This window comes from Manis javanica, chromosome 5, assembly GCF_040802235.1.
Source record: "Manis javanica isolate MJ-LG chromosome 5, MJ_LKY, whole genome shotgun sequence".
Classification (NCBI taxonomy): Eukaryota; Metazoa; Chordata; class Mammalia; order Pholidota; family Manidae; genus Manis; species Manis javanica.
The window spans coordinates 137,559,432-137,576,651 of NC_133160.1; the positions used below are offsets into that span (position 1 = coordinate 137,559,432).

The 17,220-nt window shown below is 36.0% G+C and overlaps 1 protein-coding gene across 5 annotated transcripts in view; it reads left to right on the forward strand.

The window, feature by feature from the left end:
- The window catches only part of KCTD8 (potassium channel tetramerization domain containing 8), a 250,550-nt gene that overhangs the window by 14,478 nt on the left and 218,852 nt on the right, over window positions 1–17,220 (forward strand). Inside the window, exon 2 of one of the 5 annotated variants that reach the window (XM_073237683.1) lies at window positions 7,227–11,153. The exons of the other annotated variants lie outside the window; for them this stretch is intronic. Coding sequence (XP_073093784.1) covers window positions 7,227–7,300 — 74 coding nt within the window. The 3' untranslated portion in view covers window positions 7,301–11,153. Of the gene's footprint in view, window positions 1–7,226; window positions 11,154–17,220 lie in introns of those variants that run through there. 5 annotated transcript variants of the gene reach the window in all.

Here is a 17,220-nt window from a genome sequence, read left to right on the forward strand (position 1 = left end):
TGAGAAGTTACTTGCTGGTGTATATTTTACCTAGCTAACCCTTCCCTCACTGATCTACAGTCAGATTGCCTTCAACTAGATCTTGGCCAAGTTCACTGTGGACCTATGTCAGAATTCTTTGAAATAGACATCTAGGAACGGAGTTATTAGATCACTGGGGTTGCACATACTTCATTTGATTACGTACTATCAGATTGCTCTCCAAATGAGTGCACCACTCTTCACTTCAAAAAGCAATGCATGAATATTCCATCAACTTCAATTTCCTGACAACACTTGGCAAAATTCAGTTTTCTAAATGTTGCAAAAGTAAATGAAAAGTGATATATCATTGTTGTTTTAAATTTCATCTGTCCAATTACTAATGATGGAATTGGAGTTTTAGCTCTTCAGTCTCTGTATATCAGAATGGTATTGGAAAGATTTTGAATGAGCCAGTCAAGAGGATCCACTATAATCTATCTCTTTGACCACCTTCTTTCTTTATTAAAATTTCAGCCACAGCAATAGCATCATCAATGCATGCTCCTACATATCTTGATGTAATTGCCTTTCATGCAAATGAATATTTCACTAGCTTCTTCACAAAGGAGAGACCCCAATTCTCATCAGCCTTGCCTCCATTTTGAGTCACGTACAATGCATTGTATGAGGTCTGAATGTCATTCCTGTGGAATGGTCACCTATGGATTAATACATAAGTTATTTGCCCTCAGTGCATTTAATAAACAATATCAAATAGGTACAGGATGACTTCAGTGAAAGGTATTGTTCCAAGAATGCGAGAACGGGAAACACACCATACCACACCACAGGTCCATAGCAATAGGACTCTCTTGACTGGTGATAGAATAAATTTCTTGTTGAACCCATCTGGCAGCACTTTTCTACCACTGAATAAAACTCCCTTGCTTATTGTCCTTTATGGTCTCTTTCTTTCCCCCTGGGAGATTCTTTCCCTGTTAAATGTCCTCTGTGGCCAGTCTTGAAGCAGCCACTGGGCTGTACACTCTCTTTGCAGCTGCACGGATTTCACAGTTCACTCCCTGACTTTGCAGGTTCCAGGGCTTGCAGGCTGCTTTTAGAGTTAAATATTCTAGGTGGTTGATGGCCAGTCTGGCAGTTTCTTTGGCAAAAGAATTCCTTCAAAAACTGTAGTGCACTCTTGGTCAGTTTCACGAGTGAATTAAGAGCAAAATCTTGTGTAATGTCACTTTGAGGCCTGAAGACTCTTTGTTTTGTGGTGTCTGTGAATCATTCACTCCTCATCCTCTTAAGTAATGGTTTGGGAGGGTGGTGGCGGCTTTGCCCACATGGCTGTCACTCATTTGTGAGACTTGTGCCTCCTGCTAGTGTTGCTATTTTGTAGTCAGATTTAGTTGTTGCTGTTATTTATCTAACATAAATTTTCATATTGTGAAAATTTTAAACAAAATGAAAAAAAAAAAAGGACAATTGTTAAGAAAAACTCCCACATCCATCTCCTGGATTCAACAATAACCATACTATCACCTTGCCTCTCTGATCTTTTTTTATTTTTTGCTAAAACTACTTAATGCAGATCTAAAATATTAGTTCACCCATGCATACTTTAGTATCTAAAACAAAAACTGGATATGTTCTTCTGTAAGCCCTCTCCTATTATCAACTCTTAACAAATAATAATTCTTTACAACATCTGATACATAATCCATAATAATATTTCCATGATTGCCTCAAAAATAGTTTTTATAGTTGTTTCTATTTTTTTTGAACTCAGGACAATGTTTTAATTTTAGATACTTTGTCTCAATATAGGATAGTTCCTCCTCTCTTTAGTTCTTTCCTTTTCTATCTCTGTTTCTTTCTCTTTATGTAATGCCATCAGTTTGTCTACAGAAATAGGCTCTTTTGATATGACTAATGCCTCATGATCTAGATGTGGCTTCTTGCTTTCTTGTGACATCATTTAAATTGTTCCTTTTTCCATATGTTTTCTGTAAGTGAACATTAACTCAACCTTGATTATATTCAACTTCTTTTTCTTCTCTGTGGGAATGACTATTCATGATTCTCTGATTTTGTGCACTCCATTATATATTAGTTCACAGCTAACAATTCCACAAATGTCAGTTGGTTCCATTTTTAATGGTAATCAATCAGTAGATGTGAGTGGTGTCAGTCTAAACCCTTCATTATAAGTTTATCTTATAATAAACAGATGTTTATCTAATAGTTTTATCATTGATGACCATTGTCTGATACAAATGCTGCATTAGGGAATGCAAAGTTGTGGTTTTCCAATTTTATGATTTCTTCCTCATTTGTTAGGTAGAATTTTATAATGACTTTCTCTCAAGAACTACTTAAAATATAGTTCATAGAGGAAAGGCAGGACTTATGTGTAATTCTCTCTCATTTCTTGCCATTTTTCTCCATCAGGAGCTGGTTCCCTAGTGACTTCTAAGGATATTCAGTGAGTTGTTGCTATTGTTTTGGTATTTCAGTGCTTTCCTTTTTCTTTTGTCCTTGTTGTCCATCTCCTTCTCCACAGCTGCTGCTCCTTTTCTCAGTCTCTCTGTCTTTCTCTCACAAGTGTTGTTGTGAAAGCATGGATATTTTATATGTTTCAGCACTGCTGTCAATGACATTCATTATTTTGGATGCTCAAATTATTCAGGTTTTGATCGGCAAGAGACTCAGTGCTCTTTTGACACAGTCCATTGAGTCCTTGGAAGGTTACTTGGTTATGTAGCCACAGTGTTTAACTGCTTCGGTTTCTGGCGGAGAAATTGCTGGGTTTGTTGACTCTTAAGTTCTCAAGTTATAGGACTCTCCTTCAACTTCTCATGAAGGCGTCAGGCACAAGGAGAAAAGAGCATCTCTTTTGTAAGAGCTGGGTTCTCTTCTGTCTCTCCTTGAAGGTTTGCCAGGTGGGTCTTTCTCTCTGCTAAGCCTTCACTGAAAGAAGCAGGAATCAAACACTACCACACACTGATATTATGAAATTTCCTAGCATTTTATCTCATGCTATAGCTTTCATTGGCATGTGTCCATCTTCTAAGGTACAGAAGATCATAACTGTATCAAATGGTCACCATCACTTAATAGTTGTTGCTCGCTTTTGCATCCGTAACATCTCTAATCCTATAGCCAACCACCTGACTGCTTCCCAGCTATGTTAAACCATGTACCATATTTTATGTTTTGTATTGCAGCAAGGAACAATATTCTCTAACCTAAGTCATATTTCTTAGCTATATAAAACCAACTGCACTCTAGTTAGTGTAAGCTGAAAGGGATTTATTAAAGGTATACATATCTCACGGAATCACAGGAAGAAAGACTGAAGAATGTACTTGCTACTGAGCTCAGAGGAAAGACTTCAGACTACATTGGCGAGCCGGCCACTGAAGCAACTGCTGCGTTTGCCACAATCAGGGAACTCAAAATAAAGGATCTGCTGGCAGCACCATGATGCCCTGCAAGCGACCTCCCGTGAATTCCGAATGAAAAGCTGTGGGAGGACGAATGACCGCTGCAACATGGGTCACATCAAGGAGCCCATCTCGATGGAATCAGGAAATTGAATATTTACTTTTCAGCTATCTAGTCTTCTAATGCTAGTACATAGCAGGTCCATCTACTGTATCCCTACTGTATCCTGTGCCTCATTTGAACTTGAAAACATTTCAAAGATGATAATTTTTATTTAAAATAATGATTAAAGTAAAAATATGTTCATATTTATACCCATCTCATTTCTGAAAAGACATCAATGCATAATTCCTTATGGGCATTCCTGTATATACTGTGTGCATAATTTTAATCTCATCACTTCAGTCCAAGTAATCAAGGAGAAAAAGTACAGGAAATAAGATTTCAGCTTGGGTAATAAAAAATACCTGAGGAATATTTATAGCATAGAAGTAATGAATATCTGCTTATTTGTTAGACAACTCTAGCTGTAGGTATACTGACATGGATCCATATGCTAATATGGATTCTGGCAAAGGTTAGAGAACATCAGAACATTTTGCCTAATCATTTGCTTTTGTCACTTCTAGTTATTGATTTCATGAAATTGTTTAAGTACTTTGAGATTATTTCTCCATTACTCATCTGAAAAAATTTGACCATAAATGAGATGATACTTGTCAGGTGTTTTTACCACCTCAGTTGAATTGTGCTATGTCAATTGAACCAGTAATAACAAATCTTAAGTTGCTTTGAGTTAAAATATGAGGAAGAGCTGGTAAAGGTGTTATATCATTTTCCATAACAGGCAAGATACAAGCTGAGGGTTCTACCCTAGCTTCTTGCCATATGAATAACTTTTGCCTAGTATTAGAATGTGAATTTAAGTCCATGAAGTGCAAGATACGGCATGAATATAGGAAAATTACAGATGACAGTGATGCCTACCTATTGTAATAAATATCTCACAAAAGCCCATGAATGGCAGCAATTACTAGGTTACTTTAACTCCCCAGAGAAATTTACTGTTAAACCTGATGAGGATGTTTTGGCCACTCAAGTTAAGTGGATAATTTCACATTAGATTTGCTTTATTTTTCCTATGGAGTGACACACTGTGTCTGACATTCAGTAATGTTTCTTAAATGATGTAGTGAAGATGGTATGTATTAAGCAGGTTTTTAAAATGATATGAAAACGTGAGTTTGTTTAGCTAGGGAGATTTTTTTAAGGTATCATTGATATATAATCTTATGAAGGTTTCGCATGAGCAGCATTGTGGTTAGTACATTCACCCTATTATCAAGTTCCCACTACATACCTCATTACAGTCACTGTCCATCAGTGTATTAAGATGCTACAGAGTCACTACTTGTCTTCTGTATACTACACTGCCTTCCCCGTGGCACCCCCCTACATTATGTGTGCTAATCATAATACCCCTTAATCCCCTTCCCCCTCCCTTTCTGCCTTCACCATCCCCTTTCCCTTTGGTAACTGCTTGTACCTTCTTGGAGTCTATGAGTCTGCTGCTGTTTGTTCCTTCAGTTTTTGCTTTGTTGTTATACTCCACATATGAGTGAAATGATTTGGTACTTGTCTTTCTCCACCTGGCTTATTTCACTGAGCATAATACCCTCTAGCTCCATCCATGTTGTTGCAAATAGTTGGACTTGTTTTCTTCTTATGGCTGAATAATATTCCATTGTGGGTATGTACCACATCTTTATCCATTCATCTACTGATGGACACTTAGGTTGCTACCATTTCTTGGCTATTGCAAATAGTGCTACGATAAACATAAGGGTGCACATGTCTTTTTGAATCTGAGAAGTTGTTTTCATAGGGTAAATTCCTAGGAGAGGAATTCCTGCGTTAAATGGTATTTCTATTTTTAGTTTTTGAGGAACCTCCACATTGCTTTTCACAATGGTTGAACTAATTTACGTTCCCACCAGCATTGTAGGAGGGTCCCCCTTTTTCCACATCCTCGCCAGCATTTGTTGTTCCTTGTCTTTTGGATGTTGGCCATCCTAACTGGTGTGAGGTGATATCTCATTGTGGTTTTAATTTGCATTTCCATGATGATTAGTAATGTGGAGCATCTTTTCATTTGTCTGTTGGCCGTCTGAATTTCTTCTTTGGAGAACTTTCTGTTCAAATCCTCTGCCCACTTTTTAATTCAGTTATTTGCTTTCTGGTTGTTGAGGTGTGTGAGCTCTTTATATATTTTGGATGTCAACCCTTTATCAGATATGTCATTTATGAATATATTCTTCCATACTGTAGTAGGCTTTTTTGTTCTGCTGATAGTGTCCTTTGCTGTACAGAAATTTTTTAGTTTGTTGTATTCACATTTGTTTATTTTTGCTCTTGTTTTCCTTCCTTGAGGAGATGTGTTCAGGAAAAAGCTGCTCATGTTTATATTCAAGATATTTTGCTTATGTTTTCTTCTAAGAGTTTTATGGTTTCATGACTTACGTTCAGGTCTTTGATCCATTTTGAGTTTACTTTTGTGTATGGGGTTAGACAATGATCCAGTTTCATTCTCTTACATGTAGCTGTCCAGTTTTACCCACACTGGTAGTTGAAGAGGCTGTCATTTCCCCATTGTATATCTTTATATCCATGGCTCCTTTATCATATATTAATTGGCCATATATGTGTGGTTTTATATCTGGACTGTCTATTCTATTCCATTGATCTCTGGGTCTGTTCTTGTGCTAGTACCAAATTGTCTTGATTATGGTGGCTTTGTAGTAGAGCTTGAAGTTGGGGAGCATAATCTCCCCAGTTTTATTCTTCTCAGGATTTCTTTGGCTATTCAGGATCTCAGTTAGGGAGATTTTTGTATTAGATTTACTCTCCATGACTTACTCAGTGAAGCCTCATACTATGTCTGATACAAATTATCACTTAGAAAATACTTAGTGATTTAATTAGGGCCACTGTGTGATGGGCCAGTAGAGACATATTATGATTGGATTTAAGGAGGAGAGCTCTGGAGTAAACCAGACTACTTGTTCATATCCTGACCCTTTAAGTTAATAATTGTTTGACTTTGGGTAAGTCATTTATTATTTCTAAACCCTGGTTTTCCTTTCTCTATAGTTATTGGAATAATAGTACTTATTTCTGAGGGTACTCTAAGGAGTAAATGATATGATGCACATAAAACAGTTGGCATGGTATCTTATTCAAAGTCAAGGTTTTCTAAAGTTAACTATTTTACTATTATTTGTAAAGAACAATGGCACTACAAAGGAGGTGGTCATTGCCTGAGCTGAATGGAGGGCTCAGAGAGGGTATTAGGAAAAGGTAACATTGCAAATCACTGACAGAATGGTGGGCATTTACCTGAGAGCCTGGGAGCTATGCTAGGTATGGCATGTTAGACAACAGTTTGATTTAGCTGAGTAGCAGGGAATGTGTTGGGGGGAAAATCTGGAAATGTAGGCGGAGGAAAGATAATGCATTACATTATGTATCAGGCAAAGGATTTTAAACCAAAAAGGGACATGATCAAGTATCCATTTTCAAGAAACAACTATCTATGGCAGAAGAGTGACACATGAAATTAGTGATACTAAGTTATATGGTTAGTTGACAATTATTGAAAATATCTAGAGATGAATCCATGTGCTATAGAAGAGATGGAGACTAAGGGATCAATTCCAGTGCTGTGTAGGTGATATAATCAGGTGAACTTTGAGAGGAAAGAGTCAAAGTATCTGGTAGCTGGCTTATGATTCATTTATCCCCTTTACCAGGAGGATGCCTTGGGAGAAAAAAGAGAAGGGAGGTGACTTGGTCTAAACTCCTCATCAACTCTCCAAGTAGATGAATCATATTTCCAGGAAGAAGAGATCTTATTTAGTGAAGGCCTTTACCAGATGACCCTGTCTAAAGGATGACTTACAGTGAGTAATCACAGAATCTGTAAGGCATGGCTCCCTCACTTCCCTGGATATATAAAATGTAGACGTTTTATAGTGTGTATGTTGATGTCTACCTGAGGAGCCTCATAAAACCTTTCTTGAATTCTTCATTGATTGATCATTGTGGACTGGACAATAAATATCTTATATAGGAGGGAAGGGACTAGGGAGCCTGTGGGATGCCCCAGACCACTCTTTGTTTCATCTATGCCTCTATTCTTTAAAATGCTAGTAAAACTTGATACTTTGATATCTGTTTCAAGGGAGCTTGGTTTGATCATCTAATCCTGTCTCTTAGCTCAAACTTTGTGACCTAATACGTATAGGAGAGAGGGAGAAAGAGATATAAAGGGTGACCCCAGAGCTGGTATTGGCCTTGTATGAGGCAGGGCATATTGGAGAAGTGAGGCCCTGCCTCCACCCCTAAGGAGAAGAGGATGAGGTCAATTTTAGACCTGTTGAATGTGAGGTATCTGTGTAATTTTCAGAAGGAGATGCCTCAAATGCAGGTCCTGGAGGAAGATAACTGTTACGAGGTTGTCAAAGGAATAGGTAGATAAAGAGAAGCCTGGGGATGATATTCAGAAAGGCCAGTTGGACATTGGAAATATAAGAAGAGAGAACTGGTTGTGGAACCCATGGGAAAGACAAGTTTTAAGCACAAAGAAGTGAATTTTAAGCACAGCAGTGTAAATGCTGCAGAGGGTTGACCATAGATTAAAACTGAAAACATCAATTAGATTTACCAATTAGGAGCTCATTAGTGATTTTAAAGATAATTAAAGAAAATTATAAACTGGTAGTAGTAGCAAATTGCATGTCTCTGGTGTGCATGCAGAAGTGGAGAGGGTAGATAACAGGATTCATCCACGCTTGTGGATTCTTAATTGTGATAAGAAAAAAAGAGCAGAGATAATTAAGGATGCCAATAAATGAGGAGTTGATGCACCCTGTTGCTTCTAACAAGTTGTATTTAAAAAAATCAAAGCTACAATAATCTAAGGAACTTGTAGTAGGTCATCTGGAAAGTTGGTTAAAATTAAATATTTGTTCCTTACTGAATTAGAATCTCTGGTGGATGGTGCTTGAGAATATTCTTCTTTAAGCAGCTTTCTAGATTAATGTTTAAGAACGTGTTTAATTAGAAACTAGTGAGTTCTGAGAAAAATTATGGTCCTGCTAAAACAGTAAGTGAAAAACCAGGACATAGATCTGTATGTATATAATGCTATTAATTATGTTAAAAATGATGCAAGTCAGTGTTCATGGATTAAAAAGTCTGTAAGGAAGTTCACTTGGTTATATCTAGGTTGTAAGACTTTAAATAACTATTTTTTGCAATACTTTTAGTTGCAGTTTATATTTCTCTTATAATTAAAAATAAGTGGCAATTATTAAAAAATTGGTAGCTAATAAAACATATATTTCTATATACTGGATTATAGTTATAGATATAGAGAAATAGAATACTGTATTTAAAGAGAATGTTTTAATAAGGACAGAAAGAGGAAAGAACATAATCTACCTGAATTAGGTACGGAGGGAAAGATATTGGAGGGGAGCATGCAGTAAGATCACTCTCTGTTATAACTACTTTCTCTCAATTCATAAGCCTTCTTTTGGCTGCAAAACAAATTCCATGTGCTTCATAATTTTGCCTAGAGAGGCCCATACTTTAGAGAGTTCAAGCTCTGAAAATCTCACTTTTTTGATCAAGACCTGAACTGTCTAAGTGTCAAGGAACAAATTAGACAAAAATTATAGATCACTTTATAGAACTAGTACGGCAAGGTAGAGGGAGCATCAGTATGAAGAAAGCCTGAGATCATGAATCCAGCTGAGGTAGAAAAATCCCAAATGCTATTGTAGAGAAATGAGAAATGTGCAATCTGCCATGGGTTTCTAGTCACCTAGGAGTATATCTGTCAAAAACTATCCTGAGAAAATTTGCATAGATGAGACCAGAATATATTCTTTGGAAGACTTAAACTAAGGAATTAATTTTTGTATTGTTTTTGACAAAGCTGCTGTTATATAAGCATTGACAGAGCAAAGTGACTGTGTCAAAGCCATAGATGTTTATTGAATAATCATTAATAAGCTAGACTCTTTGAAGAGGGATATCAAAATGTATATATCATAAAAATCATCCTTAACTTCAGGGAACTTACAACATAGGTGGGAAAACAAAATAAATTAGATCTTCATCTTGATGGTAATGGCAAATATTAAAGATACAGAGGTAAAGACATGACAGGAGTAATTATGGCAAGAAAAACCTTTTGGAGGTTTGCAAGAGTCTAGGCATGAGGTGGTCCTGGCTTTGACTTAGATGATGACAATGTGAATGGAAAAGAGGGGATTGTTCTAAGAAACAAAGTGAAGAAATAATCACTAGGGCTTGTGAAATGTTTGAGAACAAGTTTGGGGGAGAGGTGAAGTCAATGGCGACTTTAATGCTTCCTTGCTTGGTACCCAGAAGAACTTACAGGAATATGGAAGATGAGAGGAAGGGGCAGGAAGGAAATGATGAGTCTAGTTTACTATATCAAGGTGGTCATTATAGTCAGGACAGTTTGTACTTCTGCTCTCTTTAATACATGACTCTTGGGGAGAGGATTACCAACAACCATTCTGAATAGATAGATCACCAAGGTGAGACACAAGGTTTGGGGGTGGGGCAAATTTTGGCTGCAAATATTTTTCTGGTCATTGACTCAGGACAACAAAGATAGGCCACATGCCATATACACAGAGTTGCTCTCCCTTCAGACTTACTAATTCAAAATCTAAGGTGCCATAGTATCCTCTCCTACCAGCTTGTGCAATCACTCTCTGATATAATTACTTTCTCTCAGTTTTGTTTTGTTCACTGCCCTCATTAACTAATTTGGATAACAGGTTTATAATTGCAGTGACTCTCTTAGAAGTATCCTAAACATTCTTGTTCCTCTGCCCTTTTTTTTTTTTACCCAATCCTTTCTGTGGTTCTCAGTGAACCCAACCAGCAACTTTTCCATGCTATAACCACAAGTCTAGAACTGCTAGAGAAAGCCACACAACAGAACAGATTTTACCTACTAAAAATTCGTGAACACTAGCTTTAAGTAGACCTTCAGAACTTTTGGCAATTTTGTGCTTCTCTGGTAAACAATTCTAATCTTCATAATACATTGTTATTATCACTTATATGTTAAAACTCTAGTTACTTCACCTATTCCTGACTGTCGTTCTCAGCAATGTCTTTGCCTCTTGGTACAGAAAATTGAAGCCATTACATTCGTGCATTTTCCTGTTGTCAATCATACAAACCTGTCCACAACTGAATCCATCTGATCTGCTTTTCCTTCTGTTACAGTAAGAGAGGAACTGGCCTTTCTGTCCCACAACAGGTCTTCAGCTCTGTGCTCTGGATCCTGTCATTCCTGTCCTACTAGGATTATTGCATCAATGTTTATTACTTTTACTTTTAGGTTTTCAATCTCTCTTCCTCTCAACTGTATCTTTCCCATCAGCTTTCAGACTTGAAACAACAATGCAATGTCCCAAAAGTTATTCCCTGTCTTTATCTACCTACTACCTTACAAAGCTGAATTTTTTGAAAGTTGTTCCTTACCTTTATCCAAGTACCACTTTACACAGCTAAACGTTTTGAAATAGTCCGTGTTTTGAAGTCAGGACTTCAGTTTGTTCACTTTATGCTTACATCTCAGCCTATCTAGCTTTGCACTCCAATCTAGTTTTTCGTCTTCAGGATACCTAAAACAGCCTCTGTAAAAATCTCCAGTATTTCCCATCCATTACATTAAATCCAGTAGTGTTTATGGATTTAAGCATGTCTTTCTTTCCTCATTTATGTCTATTTCTTAATCAGCATTTGTTGTTGTTAACTAGTCTGACTTAAACATTTTCTGTTGTCTTCGGTGCATATGGCCGTTCAGCTTGTGCCTAACTGAGGAGATACAATCTATGTCTGATCCTTTGCCAAGACTTGTAGAAGAGCACAGATCAGTGTCAGACCAGAAGAAAAAGGAAATTTTTCTATCATCCATTCATAAAGGACACTTTTAGGGTTCTTAGCTGATGACACAACGGTATACTCACCTCTCTGGCTCTTCCTTTTTCCTGTGTAGGCTCATTTTCCTCTATCTGGCATTGAAATAGTAGAGTTACTTAAGGGACTTCAGTTTTGTTCTCTGTCTCTTCTCACTATTCCTGTGTCACTCAGAGATCTAATCACCATGATGATCGCTTATATTCTGATGGCTCCCAAATTTATGGCCATAACATAGACTTCTCATGTGAGTGCTGTACCTATGGTAACCCAACTGCTATTTTGAATTTCCATTTGAGTATGGGAGTGACATGTCTGATTTATTATATCCAAGTTTATAAGTCCAAATTTCATTGTCTCCTTCCATCCTCTCCCAGTCCTACCAATACCTATTCCAGTTTTGGTGTTTTCTCTTTCATTAAGTGACCATTTTATGCATTCTGATACACAAACCTGAACCCTAGTAGTCTTCTTTGACACATTCCTCTCTTTGTTTTTTCTTTTAGAGTCAAAAGGAGTTGTAAGTATTTATGAGTTTAGAAGTATTGAATTTGAGATGTAGGGACCTCTTTCAGGTCTGTGAATCCTCTGCCATTTCATTCACAATTTTCTGTGCATAATCATCTAAGCATTTTTAGGAGAAAAGAAAGTCCTTGGATTCATGAGATTCTTAAAGGTGTCTACGCTCCAAAAAAAATTGATAATACTAATCAATATTTTGATTAACTTCACCACTCATGGATAAGGAAACTGAAACATAGAGGTCAAATGATTTTGGCAGGGCCATTATTCTGGGTAGAGCCAAGTTAGGAACTCAAACCCAGACCCAGGCTTCTAATTTCCAGGACACTGCTCTTTTCCCCTTAAGGCACTACTGGTCTGAATTAAATTATGTTCAGTAGAGGCCATCACCTCTTATTACAAATGAAACTGCACTGACAGTATTGTAAGCCTGAAGGTACTTATTGAAGGTCTTTGCTGTGCTTAAGCATTTGAAAATTCCCTATTTATAGTTTGTTTCATATACAAATTGGTTATGCTTATGTGCAAAATAGAAAAGAATTGTTTTCATCAAATTTACATTTGTATTTTAAAATTTTTATGATGAACTTCTTAATTTGTTTATACAAATTAATTTCCATATGTTTCATGAGCCCTGATCTTTCTGTGACTTAAAATTCCATTGTCACCCAGCCTAATTCCCTAGGCCTATTCTGCTGTTCTAAATAACAATTAGGCTTCTACTACTATCACAGGATGTCAAAAATGACGAGGGAAATATTGCACAAGATGTTTCTTTTGTTAATTTCATAGTTTTACTTTTACAGTGAGGTCTTTAACCATCTGGAGTACTCTTTACTCTTTTATGTGTACTATTCAAAGATAAGAATATAGTTGTATTATTTTTTTCAGTCTACTGCACAGAAATTTAGCCTTTATTACTACAAAGAAATTTATCCTTTCCCCCTTAATTTATACTATCACATTACCCATCACCTTGATTTGTGATGTGATTTCACTTGTATATTAAGTTATCTTTTATATTTTAGGAAGTATCAGTCTATTTTGTTCCATTTGTTTGATGTTGTTCATATCATACTATTTTTATTGCTGTGGTTTTGTGTATGTTTCCTTAAATTGATTTCTACTTTGTACCTTTTCTTTTTCTATTATGAGGGTCTTTTTATTTCTCATTATATTCTGTAGCTGGTTATTTGGTTATTTCTAGTGTAAAGAAATGTTCATGATTTTTATAAGTTGATCTTGTATTTAATCATACTTTTTGGTTTTAATAGTTTGCCTAATTCCATCTTTTTTTTCTATAATACGTCATCATATTATCTAGAGGACACTTTATTCCTTCCCTTCCAGTCTTTGTACTTTTATATCTTTGTCTTTTTTTATAGCACTTTCCAGGATTTATAGTAATACCCGAAGCACATGTAGTCTTGTAGCCTCTCAGACCTCTCATGGTTCTGTGAGTCACTTGAACTTCAATACACAGTTTTGTATGGACACCTGTTTTCATTGTAAATTGAATATGTCTAAAGTTTTCCCCTAAATGTAGCATTTAAGCATAATGTTTGCTTTAGGTATTTAGTTCATAACCGTTACCATGTATATATGCTACTTCTACTCCCAGTTTTCCAGAAGTACATTTCTTTTCTAATCAGAAATAATTTTAAATTTAATCCAGTTCATTTTCCTCCATCCTTTGAAGTAATTATATGTTTTTTCTGTTAGTATATTTGTATGGTGAGTTTTACTGAAGCATTTTTTTGTACAAAAATATTCTCACAGTTCTGGGATAAATACTATTTGATCATATGGCATTTTATTTTAATACCCTTTTCAGTTGACTAATATCTTATTTTGGAATTTGCATATACATCTATAACTGAGTGGGTCAATACTTCTCATTACCTAATTTTGGAATTAAGATTATATTAGCCTCATAAAATGGGCAGCTTTCTTTCTTTTTCCTTGAATGGTAAGAAATACCTGTTTCTTGATAGTTTGGTAGAATGTATGTAAAAACCAGCAAGGCTAGGGAATTTTGGGGAGAAAAAGGCTTTGCCTTTTCAATATCTTTAATACTTATTAATCTATTCAAGTTTCTATTTCCTTTTATACTAATTTGATATTTTGCAATTCTCCAGAAATATATTTTGCCTAGGTTTTCAAATTTAGTGGCATATGGTGTTTGTAATATTTATTATCAGTTTAATATCCTTGTATGTCTCGCTATTTCTTTTCTCACTTCTGCTTTTGTGTTTGTATCTTCTCCCTCTTCCGTCCTCTCTGCTCCCTCCCCACCCTCTGTTCCTGCCTCTACCTCCCCTCTCACCCTTTCCCTTTCTCTCTCTCTCTCTCTCTCTCTCTTTCTCTCTCTCTCTTTCTCTTCCAAAACCGATTGCCAGAGTCTATTTATCTATTAATTTCTTTGAAGCTTCTAATCTTTTGTTCTTCCTGGTTTTTTTTCTGTGGGTTTGTTCTCTATTGATTTTTATTCATGTCTTTATTATTTTCTTCCCCCTTGTTTTTCTGGGTTTGCTCTATTGTTCTTGTTGGTTTCCAAGTTCAATAACAGGCTCATTTTTTCCCAACCCAGTCTTCTTTCTTGATGAATGTACTTAAAATAAATTTCCATTTAAATGAAACTTTATAAATGTGTTCTATACATGTAGATATGTTATTCAGTTTAAACTATTTCATAATTTTTCTTTTTTAGCTTGTTATTTAGTAGTATTTTACTTGGTTTCTAGATACATTTTTTTCAATTCCTCTTTTTTATTGATTGCTGGTTTTTATTGCTTTTGGTCAGCTATCTTTAATATAAATATTCTATGACTGCTGATCCCTGTCTGGCAAATGGTGTGAGACAGATAATAATTCTTTCAAAACAATGTTTAGGAGAGGCAAGAGCAGGGTCCTCCCCAAATTTTCCTCTAATACTGTGCCTAATTGTGCTCTGCCACATGGTATTTTCTCATAGCAGTTTTCTCCAGCAGTTTTCTCATAGTTTTTATGTTGGTTCCTTAGATTTATGGCTCCCACTGCTTTTGTCCTTACGGCAAATTTTGGGAGAAGACTGCAGGAGCCTGTGCCAGTTTGCCATCTTGTCAAGAACCAGTAGAAGCCACTAATATTTTCTATTCATTGATTCTTTCAACATTCAGCAATAATTGATTAGGCAATGACAATGTCAGAAAAATTCCAGGTGTTGAGGATTAAGTGGTGAAAAAGACACACTAAAGCCCTGCCTCTTGTGCTTACATTGCCACTGATAAACATTTGTTTCCAAATCAAAATGAAATATCTCTTTATATTTATAAATGCAAAACTGAGTTGTTAGGCTTAATTTAATGTCAACATAGTATGTGATATTCAGGGTCAAGAAAAATGGAAGACTAGCAGTCTGCGGTATCTGCTTCATTGCCTTTTGTCCTTTCAGATGCAGAAAGACTAAAATTAGGAAATCATATTTAATTGTGAAAACAGTCTACATTAAGTGAGTTTTCTTCTTTTTAAAAAAATTTTTACTTTTTTAAAATGTTTAGGCTACCTAAAACTTGCGTTTCTTAGAACTGCCATAACAGCATAGACTGGATGGTCTAAACAAAAGAAATTTATGCTCAAATCTGGAAGCTAGAAGTCTGAGATCCAGTTGTGGGGGGTGGGGCTTTCTTCTAAGGCCATTTTCCTGGGCTTGTGGATGGCCATCTTCTGGTGTCTTCATAGTCGTCCCTTAGTATGTATGTGTTCTAATCTTCTCTTCTAATAAGGACAACAGTCATATTAGATTAGGGTCCACCCTAATGGTCTCATTAAACCTTAATTGCTTCTTTAAAGACCCTATGTCCAAATATAGTCACATTTAAAAGTACTGGGGGTTAGGACTTCATCATACAGATTTTGGGGGAGCATAATTCTGTTCATAACAATGGGGATTGTGTAGCCATGAAGTGTTTCTTAATATTAGTAAAACAAATGTTACTGGTATGTTATGATTAAATTAGCAGAAGTACATATCAGTTACATATGTTAAGTTTGGAGTTGACTTTTTGGTATGTTGGAAATGATGTGATTGTATGTTTAGTTTTTCAGAGCTGAAGTTGAAAGCAATTGCTAACCTTATTTTTGGTGGACAAACCTGATTTATAGAGGTAAAAATGTCACCCAATTATATCAAACAGGATTGCTTTCAACTGATATTTTCCAAATAGTATTTAGGGGTTTTTAGTATTTTGTAAAATGTTATTCTGAATTCCCCATTCTTCTGTCTTAATTTTTGCCTGGAAGCATAGAGCTGAAATTGCCAGAGAGAATACAAAGGTAGTTTACATTTTGTGTATATGTGGGGTCTATCAAATTATGTAGAAAAGGAGGGCCATTTAGTAGATAGAGCCCTGAGAAATTTGGGCTGGGAGTGAGGATAATTAGGTAAGACTCTAGGAAATGCTTCTGTGTATAGAAATAAATATTGGTAAGTGGCCAGACTGATGGATGATTAGAGGAGCATTGGTGGGAAACCCAGGATAGTGTCCTTAAGGCCAGAGAAAATAATTGGCCAACCAATATAGGCTAACAGTGTCTGCCTGGCCCTAAAGAACAGAAACTGTTCATTGCATAAAATCAAACTGGAACTCAATTGACTGGGTTACAGATGGATAGTATTAGATAAAACCTGTAGAAACTATCTACTCAGTACTACTTTATTAGGCATAATTCAGTATGAAATTATATGAAATTTATGTATTGTTTTAAACTATCAGCAGCTGAAAATAAATAAGCTCTTTCTGAATGAGTTTTCCTATTAAATCAAATTGCAAGGATTATTCAGAAGTCTCATTAAATACCTGCAGAAAAAATTAAACTCCAGGAAAAACTTCAGAATGTATAGAAGTTGTATGGATCTGCTGATTAAAGCATTTTTCCTTTGATGTTTTAAGCAGCCCACCTTCTGTTCATAACTCAGTGGGATTAAAAAAGCTTTTGTTTCTTAATCATTGTTGAGTCAAGCAAACAATAACCTCATGATACATTTATTACTTACCTTTTCTCCTGCTAACTCTGTACCCTCCATTTGTCTTTAGAATTCTGTGTTTGCCTTTAAAGGGAGATGAAGTTCATTGTCTCTTGTGGATCATTGTCAAGAACTTTTTCCAACTTAAATTAACATAGGAATTGGGTCACTTTTTATTAAGCAGACAGACTTGTAGACTTTTTCTGGAATCACAGCTGTGTCAGTTAATGAACTGCAGAGAAGCT